Source organism: Emys orbicularis, chromosome 1 (assembly GCF_028017835.1).
Source record: "Emys orbicularis isolate rEmyOrb1 chromosome 1, rEmyOrb1.hap1, whole genome shotgun sequence".
Classification (NCBI taxonomy): Eukaryota; Metazoa; Chordata; order Testudines; family Emydidae; genus Emys; species Emys orbicularis.
Window position 1 is genome coordinate 234,640,127 of NC_088683.1, and position 26,768 is coordinate 234,666,894.

Here is a 26,768-nt window from a genome sequence, read left to right on the forward strand (position 1 = left end):
TCCTATTGGTTTCATCCCTATACAATTCTATAGGAGTTTCTCATAGGATATTTTAGTCTTGGTTTGATTTTGGTCTTTTCTGGTATGTAGATGTGGCATCTATCTTTTTTCCATAGGCTTCGATTCAGCAAGGTACCCAAGCTTGTGCCTAACTTTAAGCAAGTGACTATGGCTATTGAGTAGTCCTATATGCATGTGCTAAGATTCTTGTTGGGTTGGGCCTCAGTATCTACTGTGGTATTTGGTTCTATCTTGGAAACAAAGACAAGGTACATCACTTCTTGTTTCACATGTTTAATTCTGGTAGAAAATTTTCCTAATGGGGATGAGATTATGGTGACACAAGACCTCCTCTCCATCAGGGGAACTATAACCAGCACTACCCAAAATGTGGATGGACCCTGCATATTTTAGGGTCGGTCTTCAGAGAAAGTCTATGCTTAAAACGTTGCATCGGTGTAGCTACACCAATGCAGCAGCACAGCTGTAGCGCTTTAATGAAGATGCTCTAAGCCAGGGGTAGGCAACCTGTGGCACGCCTGCCGAAGGCAGCACATGAGCTGATTTTCAGTGGCACTCACACTGCCCGGGTCCTGGCCACCGGTCCGGGGGGCTCTGCATTTTAATTTAATTTTAAATGAAGCTTCTTAAACATTTTGAAACCTTATTTACTTTACATACGACAATAGTTTAGTTATATATTATAGACTTCTAGAAAGAGACCTTCTAAAAACGTTAAAATGTATTACTGGCACGCGAAACCTTAAATTAGAGTGAATAAATGAAGACTCAGCACACCACTTCTGAAAGGTTGCCGACCCCTGCTCTAAACTGATCGGAGAGAGCTCTCCCATCAGCCTAGTTAATCCAGTGAGGCAGGAGCTATGTCAACGGGAGAAGCTCTCCTGCCAACATAGCACTGTCTACACAGGGAGTTAGGTCGGTGTAACTACGTCTCGCAGGGGTATGGATTTTTCACACCCCTGAGCGACATAGTTATATATGGTCTGTACTGTAGACCAGACCTCAGTTTTCTCTGTGTTCTTCAATATGCTACAAATTCTAAGCTTTCATAGTTTTTTTTTTTTTTTAAAGAAACTCATTACACTGTAAAGATACAGTTTCCCACACTGCAAACAGATGTGCTGCTGTCCCTTGATCTCAATATTACAAACAATTCTCTCCAGACAAAAAGCAGTAGTGCAAAGTTGGGAACTCATTCCTTCCCCAGCCAGTTCATCTAATTAGCATATAAATTAGCTCAGTATTAAGAGATGTGCCTGAATCACAATCCTGGATCCAAGCACCACTGAAATTTCGACAATTTTGTATCTGGCTATTAACTTAACAGCTGTCCCTGTTTATCATAAAGGACTCAACTGTGACAGACTTGCAACATCTGGGACAAACCTTATGGAATAAAAATAAACTTTATTGAATTAGGATAAACCCTTCTGAATTAGGTTTAATACCTTTAGGATCCATGGTTTTAAAATGTAGTTGTATATGTGTTCTTGTGGAATTGTATGTAACTTCTCTTGAAGGAGGGGGATGCTAATGTAATTCCTCTGGTTATCAACCTCTTTGAAGCCACCCCCTGGAGAGGTTCACATATGCTAGTTCAAACTGGATACTCCAGAAACCAACAGCCAAGGAAAGGATTTTTGGATAAATAGCCTGGTAATAAATTGACTCAGAGCCTTCTTTCTGATCCAGCAAATTGACAGGACCCCTGGTCTATGCAGAGCCCCAGTCCTTAAGGTAGAGTTGTAAGCACTAGACCTATTGAGACCCCATGGGAGTGGGTGCTTGGTCTGAGCTGAAGCTCAGTGATTAACTGGTAACCATAAGGAAACCTCTTGGGTGAGGTGTTGAAGGACTGCTTCTGCCAGAGTCCATGTTAGGGTCCTGGTGCTGTCTGGTCACCTTATTAGCATGCATGTAGGTTGGTTTTTTTTAAATGTTTTATCCCTAGTGCTTTTACGTTAAGAATAAAATAGGCATGCATAAAAAGAACTTTGTAGTAATTATAACTGTGGGCAGTCACACTGTTAGCTGTCTCTGAAGAGAAAGCAAGTAGGACTGCTTTGGCAACCTGTCTCTGCTGTGAACAACACAGTGATTGCCAGGAACTGTTCAGTCTGGAAATATCCCAGTCAGGAGGAAGAGATGCATGTCTCTGCCCAAGAGAGGTGATGGCCGGGGAGCCGGAAGCCTCAGAGTGGGTCCCCTTGGTGTACCATTTGTGTGTGTGTGTGGGGGGGAGGAATATAGGTGCAGTTGCCCAAAACTGTGACAACAACTAAAACTTTAGAGCTGAACACCCTAACCTTGAGAAGTTGAGATCTGGATCCAGATAAAAACTTGATCCTCAGTCCATCTATACTATTTTTTGAGCACAGGCAATTGCTTTTTGTCTCTTTCTTTTAAATAAAAATAAATTACAAAAGTACAAAAGTCAAGTGAAACAAACCTTTTGTTAATGCAACATTAATGTTACAAAGTTAAAATGACAAAAAAGTCAGGAAAGGAAAAATGTAAGGTTCTACTAGCAATGTTAATTTTGCCATATTTCTTGTCTGACTCTACTGCTCCAGGCTTAGGCAACCTGAACCTGCAATATGACACTCATACGTTTGAAGTGTTTACAGGATTGGGGCCTTAGCATTTTCTCCTTCAGTTTTTCTGGTTTCATATATTACTGATAATGTTGTAAAATGTATTCTGTAAAATATACACGGATATACTGTACTACATGCCCAATGCACTGTAAGAGTTGCTGCTGTATAATAAATTCACTATTGCCTAATTGTGTTTTTAATTTTGTAGTCTTATTGTTGCCTTAGGATTTTGTTAAACACACAGTTACTTTAAATAAGATAAGCCTTATATATCTTAAGGATATATCTTGTGCAAAAATATATATCCAAAAACAAGGAAGGGAGACAGTGGCATTGGAACAATTTGTATAGTGGAGGTGCTGAAAGCCATTGAACAAAGCTGTAAACCCTGTATGTGATGGAAACCTCTTCAAGCCAGGGGGTGCTTCCTCACCCCCAGCACCCTTAGTTCCAGCACCCAAAAGGGAGAAAAACTACTGTTCTTTGATTTTCGGTTTCAGAGTTTATTAAGATGTGCACAGGCTAAAAAACTTATTTAAACTACTCTTCATTTGATCTTATAAAATAATAATAAAGCTTAACATCTTAGCAGAGCATTTTGGTCCTCAAAAGAAAGTTTGTTAAAAGTTACAAGAAAAATTAAATACACCTCTACCTCGATATAACGCTATCCTCGGGAGCCAAAAAATCTTACCGCGTTATAGGTGAAACCGCATTATATCGAACTTGCTTTGATCCGCTGGAGTGCACAGCCCCGCCTCCCCAGAGCACTGCTTTACCGCGTTATATCTGAATTCGTCTTCTATCAGGTCGTGTTATATCGGGGTAGAGGTGTATAACCAAACATGAATAGGGTGGTCCTTCTAGTTTTGCTTTTGGTATGTGGCAGACCTGATGATTCTGACAAAATGATAATTGGCTATGGGCCTTCTGTAAAAAAAAAAAAAAAAAAAATTACCTGGTCTATAGGGGAGATATGTTGTAAATGTTTTATACATTGCCTGTGTTTATCATCCAGTGAAGTGATGTCAATGAACCCAAATGTTCACTGGTTCTGCTACTCATTACAAAGTTTAACTCCCCAGCAACTGATTTCACCATTGATGCATTATTTAGAGTTAGGGTGACCAAATGTCCCTATTTTATAGGGACAGTCCTGATATTCAGGGCTTTGTCTTATATAGGTGCCTATTACCCCCTACCTTGATTTCTCATGTTTGCTATCTGGTCAGCCTATTTAGAGTACACCCCTCGAGACAAAAGAACTGATGACTTAACCGTACTAAGGAACAAATCCAGTTCACCCTATGACTTAAGCATTACTTTAAAAACAAAAACAACAAGGAGTCTGGTGGCACCTTAAAGACTAACAGATTTATTTGGGCATAAGCTTTCGTGGGTAAAAACCTCACTTCTTCGGATGCATAGACTCTATGCATACACTCTATGCATCCGAAGAAGTGAGGTTTTTACCCACGAAAGCTTATGCCCAAATAAATCTGTTAGTCTTTAAGGTGCCACCAGACTCCTTGTTGTTTTTGTAGATACAGACTAACACGGCTACCCCCTGATACTTGACACTTTAAAAACAAAAACCCAGAGATGCACTTCACTCCTAATTGACATGGGTAACCCTGGTGACTTCAACGTGAATACTCACATGAGTAAGGCAAGCAGAATTTGGCTCCAAGTTAATAAAAAGGTCAGAAGACAATTTTAAAAAATCAATATAATTTTGGTGGGGATTGGGAGGGGAATGAGGCAGAGCTACCAAAAAAGTAGTTTTCATCTATTAGAGGGGTTCTCAAACTGGGGGTCAGGGGGTTGCGAGGTTATTACATGGGGGGTTGTGAGCTGTCAGCCTACACCCCAAACCCCGCTTTGCCTCCAGTATTTATAGTGGTGTTAAATATATAAAAAGTGTTTTTCATTTATAAGGGGGTCGCACTCAGAGGCTTGCTATGTGAAAGGGGTCACCAGTATGAAAGTTTGAGAACCACTGATCTATAATATGAAGGTATAAGCCCTGATTCTGCAAACACTTAAGCACATTATTAACTTTACACATGTCACTATTCCCATTTGGGGTCACACATGGTAAATGTAATGTATTGCATGATCCTCTATGCACGTGCACATACACACACAGAGTCTTTTTTGGGAAGAGTTGTTTGGTTACACACACACTCTGATTTATAGCTGGTTTCACTCACTTTTCTGATTCATCCCCACCTGTTATTTTTAACTCATTCTGCACCCTCTTGTTTTTCATTCCTCACCTTTCCAGGAATCCAAAAGGCAGGTGTCCCGTGAAAGTTTTTCTCTGCTTCTCAGGAGAAACTGGTGTTAGGGGCACAGCTGGCTCCCAACCTGATCATTAGGCAACCCAGCATGTTCACTTGGACCCAATGAATCTCCCCCCCCCCCCCAAATGGTTGCACTTCCTAATTGGGCAGGGGAACCAGCAGTTTGCTACTTGAGCCTTGCAGCAACAGCACAGAGACTGCTCAATGTGTACCATTTGGCTTCTGACTCCAGTTCTGACCTTTGGTTTGACTCCTCGACCCTGACTCTGGCTTCACCCTTGGACTGTTACCTGTTTCCTGGATCTAAGCTTGTCATTACCTGACATATGTTTTAGGAAATTTGTTAAAACATTTATTATTTACTCAATAGACTGAAGCTGTTCCGGTCTGTTATGCACTAATGTAATTAGAACACAGCTGTAGAAGAATCTGAACAATGAGCTGTGAGGGGGGAATATAGGTTTGGCCTGTAGACAACATTGTAACATCTGTGTCTTAGCCATTGTTTTTAGTCTACCAAATGTAAAAGGCAAGATTTATGGATGCTATTGCAAAATTTATTTTTGTTTTTTCCAGTCAAAATCATTCTTTGGTTATATAAGGGAGGGAGGGGCATTTTTACATATTTGTATAACTCTGGAACTGCTGCACTCACTGTGTGCTGTTTATAATGGAAATGTTTGGATTCTAACTCAGCTATAAAAATCTTGCTGCAGGCTTAAACTCAGCAGACAAGGCCACAGTCAAAAGTGATTGTGTGTGTGTGTGTCAGAGTGGTCTTAATGGTCAAGTTATATAAACCCCTGAAAAAACAAGGGGGAATAATGATGGGCCCTTAACTCTGACAGCACAGATACTGCCACTATGATGCAGGTCAGATGCCTCTCTACATCAGTGTAACAATAGCAGAGCAAAAGATAGGGAGGAAAGATGGCAAGCACTGTGGAAATCCTGCAGTCCCCTGATCCAAAGAAAGGGCCTGATGGAAAGTCACAATTCAGGGGCTGAGGTACAGGATAGCATAGGAAAATAAATGTAGTTAAAATAATGAACATTCAAATATCTTGTCAGACTTCAGCCACTTAATCAAAGAGCTTCTTTGAGATGTACAGCAAAGTATGTCTCCCTTCTTTTTTCCATGAAATACGCTTAGAATTCCCCTTGTTTGTGGTCTAGGAAAAATTAGAACTATGCTGGCAGGGTGCTCCCCTGAGGACTCTTAAGCAATAAAAAGGCTCTGTTCATGGCAATAAAAATAATGCATACTGTGTCTTCTTGAGCTGGCATCGTGCCAGTTCCTTTTATTTCTCATTCACAAACTGAAACTTGGGAGCACTGCATTCAGATCTCAGATTAGCTGTAGTCTTCTCTGCTTCTCAGCTCGTAGGAAGGTTTAGGTAGAAATCCTGTCTACAGAACATGCTGATAAGTACTTTAGTAAAGCAGCCCCTCTTTATCATCAGAGTTCTGACATACGCTGTTTATAATAAGGTACCTACTTCGGATTATGTTTACGTATGCTGAGTATATTTGCATAATACCCAGTACAATAGAAAAAATAGATAAAATAATACACAGAGTTCATCCCTCACAACACAGCATTCAGTAATGGAATTTGAGGTGAGAGTTGATTATCTACCATTATATTCGTGGGGGAAAAAATCTTGGGAGGCAGTGAGGGAGTAGGAAAAAAGAAGGTAGGAGTGAGTTTATTAGGCTCATCACGAGAGGGAAAGGAGCTTTTCTTGGACACAGGAAGCCAGTGACAGAATTTAAGAAAAGTGGTGGCATAGTTGGAGTGATGGGAAGATTACTTTTACACCAGTGTTATGGGGAGACATAAGAGAAAAAGCCGGAAAATAGAAAGTTCCTGGTGAGACATGGCCCAGGCCTGGACTAGGGATTTAGATGTGCAAACTCCTGCTAATTCCCCCTTGTCAGGAACGTGTCTTTGTGATTCCCATGCTGGTTCAGCCAGAAGTTGGGATTGTGATACATCATGGGAGGCATAGTACAGCCAGAGAGCCCAGCCCAGAGAGGATGGTAGGGGCATAATGCACATGAACTACTGCTTCCCTGAGGCATGGAAAGCACATATTAATGTCAAACTGACCCAAAATGAAACCGTTCATTTCGGTCAAGCAAACCAAGATGTGTTGATTTGGGTTGATCTGACATGAATATTTTGTTTTGATCTTCCCAACCGAAAACTGAAAAATTTCAATAAAATTATTAGATATTGGTTAGGGGTTTTTTTTTATATTGAAAATTCCTGATCAGATCAAGCAATGTTTCTTAAGAATTGCATGTATCATTTCAGCTGGTTTCTCTTTCCTCTAATCCTTTTTCTGATTTTCTTATAAAGCAGTGAACAAATACTAAATGTTTTACTTTATTATTAAAACTAAGGTAGCTGCTAACAGCTACAAAAATATTTTTCCTCCCTCCCCCATCCCCTTTTAATTATAAGCAATTTCTCAGCGTCTTTCTCACTTTCTTTCAGTCATAGAAGTAATTGAGAGATGTATATTTTGGTGGATGAGCAGGAATAAATGACTTGAAGGAAATTGAGTTGGTGAGAGTAATTAGTGATCTCTTTAAGCTGTGCACAAACCCTTAAGGAAGGGTTTACGGCATTTGTTTCCTAAGACAGTTGTTAATGAGCGATAGGTACTTTCTCCATTACTGTTGTTCAGATGAATTATGAACATGCTCTATCTTTGTTTTAGGAATCGTGTTAGTACAGAGTTTGTTGTTACTGTGTGTCTCTCAAATAAGATATTTTTATTCAGATCACAAATGAATACTAGGCAGTAAACATCCGAAGTTTGTGGTTGCTTAAACCTCAACAACAACAACAACAAAAGGGCAAAAATACCTGTGGGTGACCACACTCTTATAGGTACAAGACAAATCACAGGGTATTCTCAAGCAGGGTACAAAAGTCCACAGAGTTTATTGAGGCAGTTCCCATCACACACCCTGCAACAGTCTCATTAGGCCCCTCAGGCCTGTCCCAGGCAGCACAGTATTCCTTTTTATAGTAAAGCAAATAAATAGTTTCAAAAACAAACTCTGTAGTCCTGTGTGAAGTCTACCTTCTTCCAGAAACATTTCTACTAGACAGTCATTTTTTCCCATTAATGCAGAAGTAGAGAGCTCACTAAGCCAATCTGTGTATGAGGGAGGAATTGCAGATTTCCATTTTGTCAAATTCACTCTTTTGGCCACTAAAATAGTTACGGCAATCCTTTTCTAATGTTACCTAGTAATACCAACTCATCCAGCACCCCTAAAATACACAGGCTTGGAGAAAGAAAAATAGCAACATTTAAAGTTTTCAAAAGAGCACTGAATATAGTGTTCCAGAACACATGCATTTTTGACAGGTATAGAAGATGTGTGAAAGGTTGGCATGGGGCTGTTTGCACATCCAACATTCACTGCCTGTTGCTAATCAAGCCTTAAATGTTCTGGAGTCCAGTAATGCCTGTTTAATATCTTGTTCTGCGATAATTGCAAAGATAAGGAGCTTGAAGTATCTTTCACATTAAGCCAGATATCCTGCCAGGTTTCTGTTGAGATAGTAAGGCCAAGATTTTTCCCATTTTTCTTTGAAACTGAGATTGAGAGGGTAATGCCAAGCATTAAGCCACCTATGAGTAATTCCTACAAAGTAACTTGTATTTCCATATTTCTTAACATGTTATTCTTGAGGTGAGATTTGAAGCAGACCAATTGTCCCCTATCCTTGCATGAATCCTTGAGCATAGCCCCTGAAAGAAGGAATTGTGAGATAACGGTAGCTGATATTTGTTGTATATGTGAATCGAAGGAGGCCAGTTTATCATCTTGGATTATGTCTTTAATTTTTGGTAATCCTTTTCCTATCCAAATTGTCTTAAGCATGGAGTTGGCCTCGATCCTAAGACACAGGTTATCCCATAGTGATACAAGAAGCAAATTAGTAAGATTGGATGTGATATTCATCTTAACACATTGCAGGATTCCCCGTGTAGCTGTAAAGATTGGATTTTCCCGTAAGGGTTTCAGTAGCCTCTTAAAGTATATAAAAGGGAACCATATGGCATAGCTAAGCTTTTTTTAATCTCAAACCAGGCTAATGTTTGTATAGAACTACCGAAGGGGAACCATCCTACAATATGACACATCATAGAGATCCAGATCTGGCAACCCCATACCTCCAGTTTCCCAGGATTTTTAAAGTGTCTTGTGTGACAAGCATGGCTGTTTTTTTTTGTTTTGTTTTTGTTTTTATTCTCATATAAATAGGCTTCTCATGCAATTTATACAAGCACAGAGCAAGGGAGAGAGCTTGAAAGGCAATAGGTGAATGATATAAGTCATCCTGGGACAGATCTTCATTTTGGCTATTTCTGTTCTCCCCAGTAAGGATAGAGGAGGGGATGCTTCCTCTCCACATCCTTGGAAATTTCTTTTAATCTATAGTCCATATTTATAGAAACAATTTTGGGAAGATCAGGACAAATTTTAAATAAATAAGCTAATTCCTTGTTTATTTGAAATAGAAAATGTTGAAACTGAGAAGGATCTGGTCTTTGGAATAAATCACGAGCAGTTGATATAGGCAAGTTAATATGAAAACCAGAGATCTTTCAAAAAACATCAACTTCATTCAATAATGATGGGATTGATGAGGATGGATTCTTCCCAAAGATATCAGCTTATAAACTGATTTTGTATTGTTTCCAGTTTAGAGTCATACCTTCAATGGCTGAATGCTGTGATGTGTGTACTTTGCCAGTGGCTCAAGAGTGAGATGAGAAAGAAGAGGTGAGAGGAGACAGCCCTGTCGTGTCTCTTGACTAGAATCAAATTGGTTGTCTGATTTATATAAGGCTTGATAGAATTGCTTAAATTGATTATTTATATCTATTGGTTCAAGGATGGCACGAGAGTCTTCTTGTAATAAAAAGAAAAAAATAATGTTGTTGGCTAGTTCCATCTTGCCAAGTAGTTTACCTGCTTTATCTCCCCATTCATAATATCTTTGACCTTGTTGAGGGCAAATTCGACTCGGCTGGATAAGCATTCATTATATTTATATTTGGCATTTATTAGAGAACTTAGGAGGTTTTCATTATTTCAGTCAGTCTTATGCCCTTCTCTGCAACTCATCTATTTTCTTATCCAGAGAGCTAGTAATTTGAGCCTTTCTCCTTTTGAGAGGCATACTTTATCCATTCATCCCTCACAGTAGCTTTTAGAGCTTCCTGAAAGATGGTATCTGAGGTAACTGAGTGCTTATTTTCTTTTCTGAAATTAGAAATGACTGAATCAACTGTGGAACAAAATTTTGCATCTTTTAGTAGCAGAGCATTCAGCTTCCTCCGAGACTATTTTAATGATGTGTAACCAGCATCTATGGTAGATATTAAGGCTGTCAATTAATCACTGTTAACTTAAGCAATTATCTCAAATCAAATTACCTCGATAAAAAAATTAATCATGATTAATCACAGTTAAACAATAATAGAATACCAATTGAAATTTATTATAAATATTTTTGGATGTTTTTCTACATTTTCAAATACCCAAAAGATACCTTGTTTGCCTGTTGTTGTGCTTTGAGGACTCAAGTCACAGGATATTTGACTGAAAAGCAATCAATGAAGGTCTCTTCAGGCCTGAAGGAAACAGGTACCAGAACACACCAGGCGATGGACAAAAAATTAAAATCCATGAGCACCCCCATCAAGTAGACATGTGACATTCAAAAACCAGCAGGGAGGAGACCCAGGCACCAAAGACCCTGCGCTGAAGTCAACATAATTGGCACTGAAGACATAGTATCATAGAACTGGAAGGGACCTCGAGAGTCATCTAGTCAAGTCCCCTGCACTCATGACAGAACTAAGTATTATCTAAACCATCCCTGACAGGTGTTTGTCTAACCTGCTCTTAAAAATCTCCAATGATGAAGATTCCACAACCTTCCTAGGCAATTTATTCCAGTGCTTAACCACCCTGACAGTTAGGAAGTTTTTTCTTACTATCCAACCTAAACCTCCCTTGCTGCAATTTAAGCCTATTGCTTCTTGTTCTATCCTCAGAGGTTAAGAAGAACAACTTTTTCTCCGTCCTCCTTGTAACAACCTTTTATATACTTGAAAACTGTTATCATGTCCCCTCTGAGTCTCCTCTTTTCCATCATCTGCTCGTAAGCCAACACTATTGGCACTGAAGCAGGTGCCAAGTCCAGCAGCAAGAGAGGCTGCCCTGAGAATTAAGTCAGAGACTGTAGGCAGAGCTCAATGTCTTTGCAGAGGGAAGACCACACATGGCCTCCAGGAAGAAAGCCACTAAGTCCCAAATGGAGTCGAGGGCTAGTGACAAGGAGACACCTATCATCTCGTCACAGAGGGAAACTTCCCTACTGCTGACTGCACAAGTACTGATGTCAGTGTCCATATTGTCAGTGTCATTGTTGCCACCAGACGTGTCCCTGGAGGAATCCAGAAGGACCTCAGTTCTGAGACAATTACTGGTACTGATGTGCAGACCCAGTGTACCTTTGTGCTGCCTCTAAAGGGAAATCTACTCCTCCTGTCTATCACAGTGGCACATGTTCTTGCCTCCTTCCAGTAGAGAACCCTCTTTCCTGAGATCCACGGGTGAGACCACAGAAAGAACCAAGTGGCTTTCCTTACAGACCTCAGCCATAACCACATTGGAAATGACACTGGACTAGCCAGTGCCAGACCAGCCAGCCATATCCATATAGCATGCCATCATGACTTTATTGGGCTAAGTCGGGTCTACCCCCACACACACTTCCAGGAGTCAATCTCCATTCCATTCCAGAAAGAAGCCGAGATTGTACTCACAAATGGCATCCCCAGCTAAACCACTGACACTGGGCAGAAGAGAATGCCAAGAACTGTCAGATATGGGACCTGAGGAGAAACAACAATAACATCCTGCCTCACCATCCAAGGACTTTTACTGTTCATCCCCCGATGAAGCAGGGACTCTATCAGTGCCAGTTGACTTCCTGTCATTTCAAGAATTACTTTATAAGAATCGCAGATACCAGAAATATACATGTCTGTCATACAAGAAAAATCTCATCAGTTGTTTGACATGCTGGCAACTTCAGGCCCAGCTAGAATTGCCCTTCCAATAAATGAAGGACTGCTAAGGTCCTGGGCAAACACCTGCCATGACTATGATCCTAGGAACATCACAGCGCCAGATGGCAAGGGGTTCCCTGATATGTAACCATAAAACTCAGTTGGCCTGACCAGCTCACTGCAACTTGCACGCTGTTGTCATAATATTTAAAACATGTCTTGGAATATCATTGAAAACTAAGAACATGATGGCCACTAATATTACTATGAAATGTATGTAACAATGCTACATGTGAAATTATGGATACTCACTGATTTTATGTTCTGAAGTCTGCAAAAGGAGGCAAAACATTTTTCCAGACTAAGGAGAAAGGCAAACACCAGTTTGTCTCAATTGCATATTGAACTAGGCATGATCAGGGACAGGGACAATAGGCTACTTATTTGCATCAGAGATTGTAGGAAAATCATTTGCATTGGGGGAAAAATGCAAAATTATCATGGTGTCAGCTCCCTGGTGGACATACAAAGCTGAACCCCCAGGATAGCTTTCTTACTTTGAAGACAAAGAAACTTTGGGGATAAAGGAACTGCTGAAAGCCTCTGGGATATCCATCACCTGGGAGAACAAAGAAGCCAGTGCTTTGTATCTAAGCTGGGTCATCCTGCTAAACAACTTGGAGAATGTGACAACTTGGTGTGAGTAAGAAACTACGTTAGGCAAAACTGGATCTTGCTAGAATCAAGTTCTAGACCAGGGGTCGGCAACGTTCGGCACGCAGCTCGCCAGGGTAAGCACCCTGGCGGGCCGGGCCAGTTTTATTTACCTGCTGACGCAGCAGGTTCGGCCGATCGCGGCCCCCACTGGCCGCGGTTCGCCGTCCCGGGCCAATGGGGGCAGTGAGAAGCCACGGCCAGCACATCGCTCGCCCGCGCCGCTTCTCGCTGCCCCCATTGGCCCGGGACGGTGAACCGCGGCCAGTGGGGGCCGCGATCAGCCAATCCTGCCGCGTCAGCAGGTAAATAAACTGGCCCGGCCCGCCAGGGTGCTTACCCTGGCGAGCCGCGTGCCGAACGTTGCCGACCCCTGTTCTAGACACTAGAAAGCATGTTGTTATTGTTGTGTGTGTAATCCTTTCATATCTTGTTCACTCTTGCTTGACATCACTTAAATCTATGCTCTTTGTTACTAAATTTATTCTTAGTTTTACTACAAACCATCTCAGTGCTGTGTATTAAGGTGTAGTGTATTAAGGTGTAGTGTATCACCCCAGTTATTCTAATAAACTGTTGTATGTACTGGCTCTTTGGATGGAGTGAACTTGGTGTTACCTCCGCGAGTGTCTGTTAGAAGGACTGGACACTGCAGTGGAGATTATTTTGGGGAGACTCGGGACTGGAAGTGTTGTTGGGGTCACTCTGTGAAGAGTAAGTGGACGAGTGAGATCATTGTGCTGTGAGCATTCCACTGGAGTGAGCGCTCTGGGACAAAGCTGCACAGCAGGTGGTAACAGAACCCCTTACAAAGCTGCACATTTTAGGGCAGGTGGTAACAGAACCCCTTACTAGTCTGAGTGAACCCCCAAAGCATCACAACCATCCACCACAAAACGGTTGAAGAAGAGGTACCAAGTCACTCAAACAAGGGTCTGAGTACTTCTGTGCCCACCCCAGCCCAAACTCCTCAGCCATGTCAGCAGTGCAGGAGAAATCCAAGTCCAACAAAATCACCCCAAAGGATAAGGGCCCAGAAAGCTTGATTATTCATGAGGATTATTCATGAGGATATCGTATTCCTCTGCCTCCCTTCAGCTACAGGTGGAAAATTATCAGGCCCATCTGGCTTTTTTTTTCTTTTTTTTTTGCGCCTGGGAGAGGGTGACACACTTTCTGTTAAAGCTCCCACCTGATAACAGCCAAAAGCTCAAAGAGAGAATCAGAAAGGGACAGTTAGTAGCCAAAATGCTCCACAATGCTTCAGACACCGTGGCCAGATCCATGGCGGAGATGACGCAAAGAGCTTCCTAGCTTCAGACATCAGGTATTCCCAGAGAAGTGCAAGCCCTTTGAAGGCATGGACTGATTCAGCGAGCACAGAGAGAGCCTTAGTCTTTAAGCAGTGTACAGGGTTATCTTCAGTTGTGCCAAGTTTATGGTGTCTCAATTAGCAGAGGCCCTCTTAGGCAGACTGGACATCTGGCTATTTTAGAAGTTTTCAGGACCTCCTCTAGTTCCTTCAATGTCTGATGGTGGCGGTGGCAGGGGATGAGGCTAGTGGGGCTGCCAAGTGGAAGAGGGCAGCTGCCAGATGGGGCTCCGAGGAGCAGGCTGCCAGGGAAGTGTTCCTGCCTTCTCCCCAGCTGCTCCCCACCCATGGCACAGGTAAGATTGTGGCAATGGCTCAGAGCTTCTCCTGGTGGCACTGCCAGCACTGGTGGGACTTCAGCCCCACATAGGCTCTGCTGCCTGGGCAGCTCCTGGCCTCTGCTCCAGATGCCACTTCAATGGCAAGAAGCTAATCTGAAAAGGTGTGGGGGGCAGACTGGGGGATGTGGGGTTTGCTGGGAGCCAGACAGGAGGTGCAGACTGGGATGGCAGAGTGTAGGGGACCAAGCAGGGGGTGCCTGGGTCTCATTCTGGTTGAGCTGAGCAGCTCCAGGGGAAGGGTTGCAGGGGGCACCCATCCCTGGGCAGGGGATGCGGAGGCCAGGGGAGGGTTGAGGAGGAAGGATGGGGAGAAGGTCCCCAGCCCCAGGGGTAAAGTGGGAGGCTAGAGGATGAGTAAGCTGGTGAGGGGGGCCTTGACCTATTCTTGGATCAGGGCCCTCCAGGGCTTTGTTACAGGACTGAGTGGAATCAAAATTCCTTAAGGGCCTCCTGCATACTTGCCCACCTGTTAGAGAACTTACTCAACATTATTGTCCTAAAATTCATAGAACCTCCTTTTAGGCAGCTGCTGGATTGCTCAGCATATCATCCTACCCTCAAGAGGGTTTTTCTGGTTGCTCTCTCCGTGGCACTGAGGGTCAGTGAGTTTGAAGCCTTCGTGGCTTAGACTCCTCACACATCCTTTCATAGGGACAAGGCAGTGCTCAGACCACACCCTACATCCCGGTGGTCTCAGACTTTCACCTAAAATCAGTCAACTTACTGGCCTTCTTCCCCAAACCACACTCCATACAGGAAGAAAAGAAGCTAACATGCTTTGGGCATTTCAAGAGCCTGGCTCTATTATGTTAACAAGACCATACCTTTTAGACTATCTCTCCACCTCTTTGTGGCCATATCTGGCTCATTGAAAGGTCAAGTCAGAATCCCTGAACATGTACTGTGTTGTATATCTGCCATCTATCAGTTAGCTGGCAAGACCTCTCCCTCTGAATGTCAAGGCACAACCCGACAGCATCTTCAGCCTGCTTCAGAAATCTCTGAGATCTGCAAGGCAGCAACACGGAGTAACCCTCTGATATTTGTTCGACATCATTACCTTGACATGGCAACCAGCCATCTGATGCAAAGCTTGGGAAAGCCATTCTTTTATCATCATTTGATGAATGCAGCAGAAACTTCTCATTCCCACCCTCCTGAGTTCATACTGGTACTGTTTGCCAGTCACCTACAGTGGGATCCACACTAGCATTTGAAGAAAGAATAGGTTCTTTGCCTATTGTGTGACTGGTTCTTTAAGATGTTGTAGTCTGTATGGATCCCACAACCTATTCTCTGTACAAAATCTTCAGCAACAAAGACTTTGAATTGCAAAGGAACATGAGGAGGTACAGGGCTTGTGTGTGGCCCCAATGGACGCTGCTATTCAAAAGACTCCTATTTTGAGCACACAAGGGGCATGTGCAGTTACAGTGAGTTCCACACTGACTACATCTCAAAGAAGCACAGTTACTGTCATGTGAGTAACCATTTTTTAATTTTCCTTCTGATCCTGAAAAAAAACCACACACCACTATCTATGCCTCAGCTGCTGCCACATATGTGGTTATAGAAAACAACAAAATAACTCTTCTAGCCTCATTTTCATCAAATCTAGTGTTTATTTTGTTTACAGTCAAAGGCATACACATGTCTGGAATGTAATGGCACTGTGATTTTCGTGGTCTTTATCAGAATATTCCAAACACCCTTGATGTGAAGGCTTTTTTTGCTGGAAATCTTACAAGAATAGACGTTTCATGAGATTTCTGATCTTTTTAAATTTTGATTGGGTTGGAAATATTTGATGACAGCCTTTTTCATGTTGCTTAGTCACTTATCAATCTGCTCCCAATAGTGGTGCAGAAGCATGTAAAATGACAATATTTTAAAAACTAACACAGACACTTTCCAAGCTCAGAAAAAGTTTGATTGGATTTTCTCTTCAGGCAAATGTTGGTGTCATTTGACCCAAACTGGTTCAACTACCCTGGCTTAATGGAGACGTCGTTCACAAAATTCTTAGGTAGCCTGTATAAGTTGGTTTATTTTTGTACTGACCTTTTTTTAAACCTGCTCTGAAACTGTCTCTAAATCCAGATTTCCTGGTTAGAGAAAAATGTCGATAAGACTTAGAAAACAAACAAAAAAACAAAGCCTGTGGCACACTTGAAATGGGAGATGACCGTTCCTTTCTCCAGCCCCAATTTAGAATAAAGTTGTAGATCTATTCGGAGGGCAAGCTGATTAATATCACATATTTCCAAAGGCACAATTTGTCATAATTGATAAAATCAGTGTTGCATTCAGACTAGAAAAAATCTGAAAGCGTTTTATTCCAATTTTCTAGAGAATGCTAGTTTGTGCCTCACATAATATCAGACAGACATAAAAGGGAAGAAGTTTGACCTCACAGCACACATCCAATCTCATCATCCAAAGAGACAAATGAGAAGAAAATGCCTTTTTGTTGCTGATTATCATTCATTATCCCTTATATTTCCATTACATTGTTCTCATGTGTTGGTGTCTCAATGCATTGATAAGATGATAATTTTTATACCACGAGCTAATTGTCCTATTTGGATAAGTTTAAAAAGAAGTTCTTAAAATGGACTTTAAGAAATGTTTTAGAAAAATAGATAATTTACACACTAAGCCATTAAGGAAATTGAGGGACATAGTCTCTTTTGATGGTTATGGAAATATTGTGGGCACAAATAAAGAATAACATTGGAAAACAGAATTACAATGATATCAATTGTTTTATGAAAATGATTCACTCAGCTATTTTTTTTTTTTAAGCCTAGTCTCAAGCTATGATAATGGTTAGGCTTCTGGTGTTCTGAGACCACTCTGCTGATCATGCTGACTAATATTGTCTCAGTTTCCTTGTACTCTGTCTGTCTGTTGTTTCTTGTCTTGTACTTAGATTGTCAGTTCCTCATGACAGGGACCATGTTTCTGACAGGAGGGCTCCTATGCAGACCCAACCACAAGTTAAAGTTGCCAACCTCTGATGAACTCCAGAGGGAGAGCTGTGCTCCCATGAGGCAAATCTTGCTAGGAGACCACAAAACACTTTTGGCTCAGAGATGTGAATTACACAAGTGCTAGTAGGTGTGAGGTTAGCCCTGTGAGTTCACTCTTTGCCAAATTAAGGTTGAGCTAGCAGCAGAAGATTGGCTGTAATTGAGTTGCCCATTGTTTGGCGATTTACCAAACATCTGCTAAGGACTTTGAAACCACCACAACCATTTTGCTTATGACCTAAACCACAATTTGACTCAAGTCTCTGAATAGCAAGTCTAGGCAGCCTCTCAGAGAGCAGAACTCTTTCCAAGACAGTTCTCAGTTGTAGGAGAACTAAAACAGCTGCCCTAATTTCTCCCATTGCTCTGAGGAGCACCCATTTTTCTCTACATTCCCACTCACTTTGAAGCTCAGCCTAGCAGTCATCTTTCTATTTGGAAAAGATTTGAGGTGCTCCCTGAAGGGCCCGTTAGTCAGCAAGATGGATCACTGTATTGAGGCAACATGGGACAACCTGTTTCCTGAGGGGCCTGGGTGTGTTGCAACTTACTTCTAAAGCATTACTAACTCCTACCAGATCACAGAGCAAGAAAGAGACCTCTGGCTACTGTGACCACTCATTGATGGAAACACAGGCCACTCCTGTTACCTTGTCCTTCCATAGAATCATAGAATATCAGGGTTGGAAGGGACCTCAGGAGGTCATCTAGTCCAAACCCCTGCTCAAAGCAGGACCAATTCCCAACTAAATCATCCCAGCCAGGGCTTTGTCAAGCCGGGCCTTAAAAACCTCCAAGGAAGGAGATTCTACCACCTCCCTAGGTAACCCATTCCAGTGCTTCACCACCCTCCTAGTGAAATAGTGTTTCCTAATATCCAGCCTAGACCTCCCCCACTGCAACTTGAGACCATTGCTCCTTGTTCTGTCATCTGCCACCACTGAGAACAGCCGAGCTCCATCCTCTTTGGAACCCCCCTTCAGGTAGTTGAAAGCAGCTATCAAATCCCCCCTCATTCTTCTCTTCTGGAGACTAAACAATCCCAGTTCCCTCAGCCTCTCCTCATAAGTCATGTGCTCCAGACCCCTAATCATTTTTGTTGCCCTCCGCTGGACTCTTTCCAATATTTCCACATCCTTCTTGTAGTGTGGGGCCCAAAACTGGACACAGTACTCCAGATGAGGCCTCACCAATGTCGAATAAAGGGGAATGATCACGTTCCTCGATCTGCTGGCAATGCCCCTACTTATACAGCCCAAAATGCCATTAGCCTTCTTGGCAACAAGAGCACACTGTTGACTCATATCCAGCTTCTCGTCCACTGTGACCCCTAGGTCCTTTTCTGCAGAACTGCTACCTAGCCATTCGGTCCCTAGTCTGTAGCAGTGCATAGGATTCTTCCATCCTAAGTGCAGGACTCTGCACTTGTCCTTGTTGAACCTCATCAGGTTTCTTTTTGGCCCAATTCTCTAATTTGTCTAGGTCCCTCTGTATCTGATCCCTACCCTCCAGCGTATCTACCACGCCTCCCAGTTTAGTGTCATCTGCAAACTTGCTGAGAGTGCAGTCCACACCATCCTCCAGATCATTAATAAAGATATTAAACAGAACTGGCCCCAGGACCGACCCTTGGGGCACTCTGCTTGAAACCGGCTGCCCCGTTTGTTTAGTTTATTTTACCTGTCACACATTTTCTACATCTTAGATTGGGAGAACTGTCTTCCAGTTATCAGTTTGTATAGAGCAGGGGTAGGCAACCTATGGTACGTGTGCCGAAGGCGGCACTCGAGCTGATTTTCAGTGGCACTCACACTGCCCGGGCCCTGGCCACTGGCCCGGAGGAATCTCTATTTTAATTTAATTTTAAATGAAGCTTCTTAAACATTTTAAAAACCTAATTTACTTTACATACAACAATAGTTTAGTTATATATTATAGACTTATGGAAAGAGACCTTCTAAAAACGTTAAAATGTATGACTGGCACGCGAAACCTTAAATTAGAGTGAATAAATGAAGACTCAGCACACCACTTCCAAAAGGTTGCCGACCCCTGGTATAGAGCCTGTTTAGAGTCCTTAGGCAGTGCAGAAATAAAAATGATTATTTCGTTATGATAATAATAATAGGACTAGAGTCAGACCTTGTCTCTTGTATGGCAGCAGAGAACAATATCATGTAGCCAAAGCACAAAGCCATACCAGTCTGTTTTAAGTAAATTTCTTAGTATAAAATAGCAATGTTGTAAAATGTTGTTGTAAAATGATATTTTAAGGCTATAAAATATTAGGTTGAAAGTAACAGTTAAGGCCCCAATTCAGCAGGGAATGTAGGCTCAGACATAACTTTTTAAGTTCATGAGTAGTCCCATTGGCTTCACTGGTACTTAAAGTCAGCTAGGCATGTGCTTAATTAAGTACCATGTAGTGAATAGGCCCTATGTAGCCTGCAAATATAATAAGATAATGTATCAATATTTCAGAAAGGGGATCAGAAAAACATAGAAAATGAATTAGCGTTTTTAATAGTCTTGGACATATTTTCCAAAAATTTTGAAATACATTTTCCACTTTAATAATTTTGTATAAGCTATAAAAATTGGATATGTGTTCAAAAGAATTTTAAAATTTTTCTAGTTTCAAAGAAAAGAGAAATCTGTGTTCATTGAGTAAGGGATCAAAAAGGAAAAGTTTTGGAACCATTTTATTATTCATATAATTTTGGTGGATGCATGTTAATTTTACCCCCTGTCTTAAACAAACTTGGCACTAAATAAAACATTGTTGGCTATATTTAGCCCTAGTGTGACTCCCCTGATGTCTGGAGAGTTACACTATAGATGAATTTGGTCCTATAGGCTAATTTAATCAGTGATAGAAATGGTGATAGAAATTACACATTGAGTGGAAGCTAGTCAGAAATCCTGTTTAAGCGATAAAGTAATTAATCTAAGCACCAGCCAACCATGACGTAAGTGAGCATTGACATAAAAAAAGTTGCACCCTTTTATACCAAGATTGAGTTTTACCCTAATTTGCACCAGTTTGGGATTCCTTGCTTTGTCAAAAGGAATTTCAATCCATCTAGTCAACTAGAAGTCAGAAGAAGGGCAGGGTTGTGGTTAGAAAATAGTACAATTGGTTAAAAGCAGTTCTGCAGAGGTGCAGGATGACAAAAGTGACCAGTAGGAACATGCGTCAGGAGACCAGGTGGTCATGCCTAGTGGTCAGAGCCAAAGTCAAAACCAAATCCAAGGGTCAAGACAAAGTCAGAACCAGGAACCAAGGCCAAGGGTCAGAACTGTAGTCAGAGTCCAAATGCCAGAGCCAAGGGTAAAAACTGAGTCAGAGCCAGGAATCAGAGCCAAGGGTGAGAAATGGATTACCAGGAGTCAGGGAAAGCAGGGCTGGTTCCAAGGCAGCAGCAAGGCTGGAACTGGACTGGAATACAGCCAGGTGCAGGGCAGGGTCCAGGCTTGGAGCAGGGCAGGAACAGGACTTGGAGTGAGGCGAGCACATGGAGGCAGAGAAGCTGCAGACAGGGGCATTGAGTAGCCACAAAACCTCTGCAGCTGCTGGCCTTAAGGGCAAGCCACCTGACTGCCTGAGCCAATCATGGCTCTGCTGTGGCCCAGTTGCATTGACTGACAGCCTGACAACTGAGCAGGCAGAGCTGTGGGCGCTCGTTTCTGACAGCAAGTAAAACCGATTATTGTTATTAACATCTCTAATGCACACACCATTGAAAACAGGCCCACATCTCCACTTCACCTATTTCAGGGCAGACATCTCCAGCACTCAGCGGCACCACGTAGGCCCCCTCCTCCAGGGTTATTGGACCAAACAGCATTTCAGTATTGAAAATACATTTAAGTATTATAAACCTCTATTAATGTTTAAGCCTATGGTATAAAGTGGCTAAACCTTGATTGTTCTGGTAATAAAATCTGGGTTTTGTACCCTACAGTTAGGCTGAGGGGCATAAAGGCTGCTCACATAAGAGGGAACTTTGTAAAATTGGCCCTGATCAAATAACGTGTTTAAGCATGTGCTTAAATTTAAGTACAAGGGACTATTAATGTGCTTAAAGGTCGATACATGTTTAAATGCTTTGCTGGACTAGGGTCCCTTTTTGTAATCTTCGGGCAAGGAGCTGTCAGTTTACTTGTCTGTAAATTTCATTCTTGTTGCACTGTATAAATACTATAATGTAAAGATGAGATACAACAGCCTACCCTCCATTTCCTTAAGCATTGTGTTCCTTCAAGCATTATAAAGAACAATGTCTACACTGTATATTCCTTCCGTCAACTAGTGATACACTCTGAAACAACCATTGTTATACTTCTGGTTTCTCATATGTAGAATATATAAAAAAGAGCTGCTTGAAAAGTGGTATTCTTCCCACCCACCCACCCAACCAACCCCCTTGAAAAATTTTGACTTTAAACTGAAAAAGTGAAAATCCAAAAACTTTTTGACTGAAATAAAATAAAAGAAAAAACCTTTTCTGTTTTTTGGGGCACTTGGGGTGGATTTTTTTTTTTTTTTTTTTTTTTACACAAAGTTGAAATTTTGCAGAGAGCGCAAACATTTTCCATGGACATTTTTTATGTTCCTCCCTGTCCCCCCTCCCCCCCCAATCACCACCATCACCACCAGTTTTCCATTAAAAAACAGTTTTGACAAAAAAAAATTAGACCAACCCTAAGACCTCTCTCTGTCTAATCACAGAATATCAGGGTTGGAAGGGACCTCAGGAGGTCATCTAGTCCAACCCCCTGCTCAAAGCAGGACCAATCCCCATACAGATTTTTGTCCCAGATCCCTAAATGGCCCCCTCAAGGATTGAACTCACAACCCTGGGTTTAGCAGGCCAATGCTCAAACCACTGAGCTATCCCTCACAATTGTTTTAACACTATTTTGTTACTGAGAAGACTGAGAAGAATCTCAAACACACCTAATATTAAATCATTGATCTTTTTCATGGGCTGTTGTGTATAAGCCGTGGTAATAAGCTACATAAGTGTTCTTTATTTGAACCCTACTTAGGGCTTGATACTGTGAGGGCTAAGCACCCAGTGAAGGATGGTGAGGGCACTCAACGCTCACTGATGTCAACTAGAGTTAAGGTTACACAGCACCTGACAGGCCCTATTTGACTTTGGTTAGAAATAGTGATGAGTTTGTCTGTACAGTGATACATTATTCAAAAGTCCAGACAGAGTATTTTCATATCCATATTTCAAGGTCCAGAATAGGGAAAGTAAACAGAACAAAATTTATGAAACAAAATGAAAAATGCAAACAAATTTTTAGAAATGATCATTTTAAATTAAAAATAAAATGAAAAAGACCAGAATTTTCTAACCAAGGTGACTTGCTCTTCAGGTGAATGCATCGCGACAAGAAACCAAGCTGACAGAGGAATGTGACCTGCTCATTGAAATAATCCAACAGAGACGACAAATTATTGGAACCAAAATAAAGGAAGGGAAGGTAAGAGCTCTTCCCCCGATAGTTCAAATGGGTCAGCAGTGTTTCTTCATGCTCTGTAACTTCCATGATTTCTTGACTTAATGTGCTATTAATACACACTTACAAGAGTCCTTGGATACTCCTTGCCATCTGTGACTTTTAGGTGAACGGAGATGCTGTCTGTTGTCTGCATTGGGTAAACATTCAGTCATCGCTTAAAACTTATTGAGTGTTAATCTAACCTTATGCGATTTTGGTGTTTAAGGGTTTTTTTTGTGATGTAATATGATTTTTAAAAATCAAATAAATAATTTATATAATATTTTCCAACAGGGATGTGATTTCACTTATCAAAAGATATTAATAAAATGAGGGACTAAAAAAACGTTCACTTTATCAGAAATCTGAAGGCATTTGCCCATAGCAAGAATTTACTGTATCACAGGATTTGCTCTCCAGTCATCTGCATTAATATTTTATTCCGTATAAACCTAAATTATTTATTAAAGACATTTATACAAAATAACTCTACAGACAAGAGCAATTACTTTCAAGATAACACTTTTTTAAAGACTGTAATGGGGAACTTTCACTTGGATTTTACAGAAAGTGGTATGAGATTTTTACTATCTAAAAATATTGGGAATGTAAGTTCAATGCCATTGCTTTCCTAATAACTGCAGGACAGTGATTGTTAGTGTCAACCTAATGAATAAGGCAAATCTCAGATATACATTCAAGATTAAAATTGATCTAGCTACCTGCTAAATTAAGGAACATCTTAGTTTTAGATCATTATTCTTGTTTCTTTTGGAGCATGGCATTTATTCTTTAGCTGCTAAAGTAGCTGGAAGAGTGAAACAAACTCTTCTTGTGTGGGAAAAGCTCAGACAAGGAATAAAGTCAAGGGCAGGTTAAATGGTTCACTTAGCTGTCAAGATATTCCAATTAACTTGAAATAAAAAAGGCTGTAGGCAAGGGCTGACTTCAACATGTTTGAAGACCATAGTTCCCATTCGTTATTTGACAGATCTTGAAGTTCTTCATAATGTTAACAAAATACATCTCCCTTCAAGATGTAGTAAGCCAGCCTTCTGCATAATCTTCTTGGCTGTATTTCTGCGTACATTGAGACCAACCCTACTACCGTCAAAATTCATGGCAAACTTCCTATTCATTGGGAGCTGCCCATTATGCATATAGATTTCATCTTTAAAAGATCCTACACCAGATTCTGATCTCAATTACACCAATGAGAACTTGTAGATTTCATTAGTTACTTTGGATTTTGTCCAGTGTAACTAGGATCAGACTCTGCCCCATTCTTTTTTCTGTTAAAAAAAATCAGACTTCTAATAACCCCGTAAATACTTGAAAAATATCTGGCTCCTTCCTAAAATCTGCATCACTTGCACGCTCTGGATTGTTTTGATGAGGCTCTTCATTACTGACAAGATTGCTGCTGATGATTTGTTTTTAAGAAATATTTTAAAACAAATATTAAAGACCTGTTTGTTCGCAGCCCCCTGCATGGGAATGTGAGGCCACAAGAAAGCCTCCAGAGGCCAGGCACAATGTGAGTCCTTGCACAACACTGGAAAAGTTTCTACCTGTTTTCCAACAATGATGCAACAGCTATTCCAGTACTACCAACTGGTATAGACAGGGGTCAGGGATTTTTATCAACATGCCATGAAAACCTGCCCAAAGCTGCTGGAAAACAAGTACAAAATGTTCTAGTTTAGGTCTACCCAAGGAGCCCAGAGATAGAGTTACCACCTATATCTGCTAGCCTCTGCTAATGGGTCAAGGCAGGGGTGGAGCCATGTTCTGTCCCTCCCTCCTTCGCACTGAGCAGCGAAGCCATAGAACAGAGTGCATGTTGCACCCTCTTTATCATCAGCTATTCCACATAGGAGATCTAGGAGGCACAATACTGCCAAACTCCCCTTTGGCCTGTGACTGTGGCAAGAGAACTATGGACTCCAGACTGGAGCTCCAGCTGTTCTAAGGATGAGGGCTCTGACATGGGACTGTGGCTATGTGCAACAGCTAGCCCTTAATGCACTGTTGTATACTTGTGTAATCACGTGAAGTGTACTTAACTGAATTAGGCATTTAAATGTCAAACAGATGAGATGTGTTAAGTATAGAGGACATTCCTGCAATAGGGGAAGGGAGGTTCTTCCTTTCCAGATTTATCATCTATTGTTTATATAAAGAAGCTGAAAAATACTAGTTCAGACGTTGGGCCTGCCAACCAGGAAAGTGTCCTCTGGTGCCTAAAGTGCATTGTGTAACATTTGTTCAGTTAATTACTTGGTTTGTTAATGAATACCACAGTAAAGTGTTGAACAAAACTTGCATGTTCAGGCAGTGAACATGTCACTGCCTAGGGCAGTATATGCCGAAAAGCTGTCTCTTCATGAACGCACACATAGAGCATGTCTTGCTCTGCACAGAACAATCCCCAACATATGTACAGTATCTAAACCAATGGCTCCTTTCCTAGCTATCTACCTACCCCCGTACAGCGTGTTCATGAGAAACGATCAATTAAATGAGGGCTGGATTGTGCCCCTTTCCGCACATGAGTTACCTACTGGCTTCAGTGGGACTCCTCTTGTGAGTAAGTGCTCACCAATGTGAGTAATGGTTGTGCAATCTAGTCCTTAATGTTTTGTGAGGGCGGGGAGATGCTGTTTTGATATAATCTACCATAGTGAATTATGCTGAAAGTATATTATGATCTTTTTTCTTTGAAGAGCAGGTAACAAATGTTTGTTTCATTCGAATACTCAACAATAGTAGCAGCCAACCACTGTGAATATGCTGTAGCAGTAGATCACATTAGGAACCAGCCAGAACATGAACATCTTCACAATTTGTACGTTTCTGTAGCAAATTATCTTCATTCATTGCTTGTATTTTGTGGGAAAACATCAATGTTAAAGATTTTCAGCCTTGTTCAACATTGACCTTTTTAAAAAAAATTCCTAAAAGGAATATTTTATTTTTGCTTGTGGACTCAGTTGTCCTAAAACAAATTAATATGTACCCTCACCTCCACTCAGGATGCATAACTCCCACTGCAGTCAATTATCTGGCAGCAGAACGAGCAACTACAATGTTTATTATTTAATTAATGAGACTCTTAGAGTTTGTGTTAACTTTAGTATACAATTATGATCTTTCTGCTAATCCACTTAATCATTAATTTCCTGATTTTATACATAGCCAGGGCTTAATGTCCTTCTGAGGTCCAAAGTTATTACATTTCCTTCCTTTTTTCCCCTCCTGTTGGAACTATGTGATGGTGGTGATGATGATTTTATAGAAATAGGAAGGATTCCCAGAGCTTTCAGGAACTAAGAGGCATCAGGAGCCAACATTGTCTCTAAAAGGCAGATTGATTGGTCCCCTCCCTAGCCTTCCAGCTAATGGTACTTTCCAGGACAATGTCATATCTCGTGTGGATTTCCTGACTGGATATTTCCTTGCTACGTATAGGAGAAGCACAATCAATTCTCCCTTTATAGCGGTGCTTCTGAGTAGCCAAATTCATTCCACACAACAGGTTAGGATCTGAACAAACATATAATAAAATAAAAAGAATGAACATTTATTTATTGTTAGTGAACATGAACCAACCCCCTTAGTCAAGTTTTGTTTTCAGGTCATTTTTGTGTATACCAATTCGGGACTAAACGAAAAGTAATGAATTTTGTAAACTGCTCTTAACACATTTTTCATGACTTCAGGGAAATGGTTATCAAAATACCTTTTAGT

At 41.3% G+C, this 26,768-nt stretch overlaps 1 protein-coding gene across 2 annotated transcripts in view; it reads left to right on the forward strand.

Moving 5' to 3' along the window:
• Positions 1-26,768, forward strand: part of MID1 (midline 1) — a 128,294-nt gene that overhangs the window by 71,703 nt on the left and 29,823 nt on the right. For both annotated transcript variants that reach the window (XM_065416087.1, XM_065416096.1), the window contains exon 3: positions 22,893-23,000. In XM_065416087.1, the coding sequence (XP_065272159.1) occupies positions 22,893-23,000 (108 nt within the window). The remainder of the gene's footprint in view (positions 1-22,892; positions 23,001-26,768) is intronic.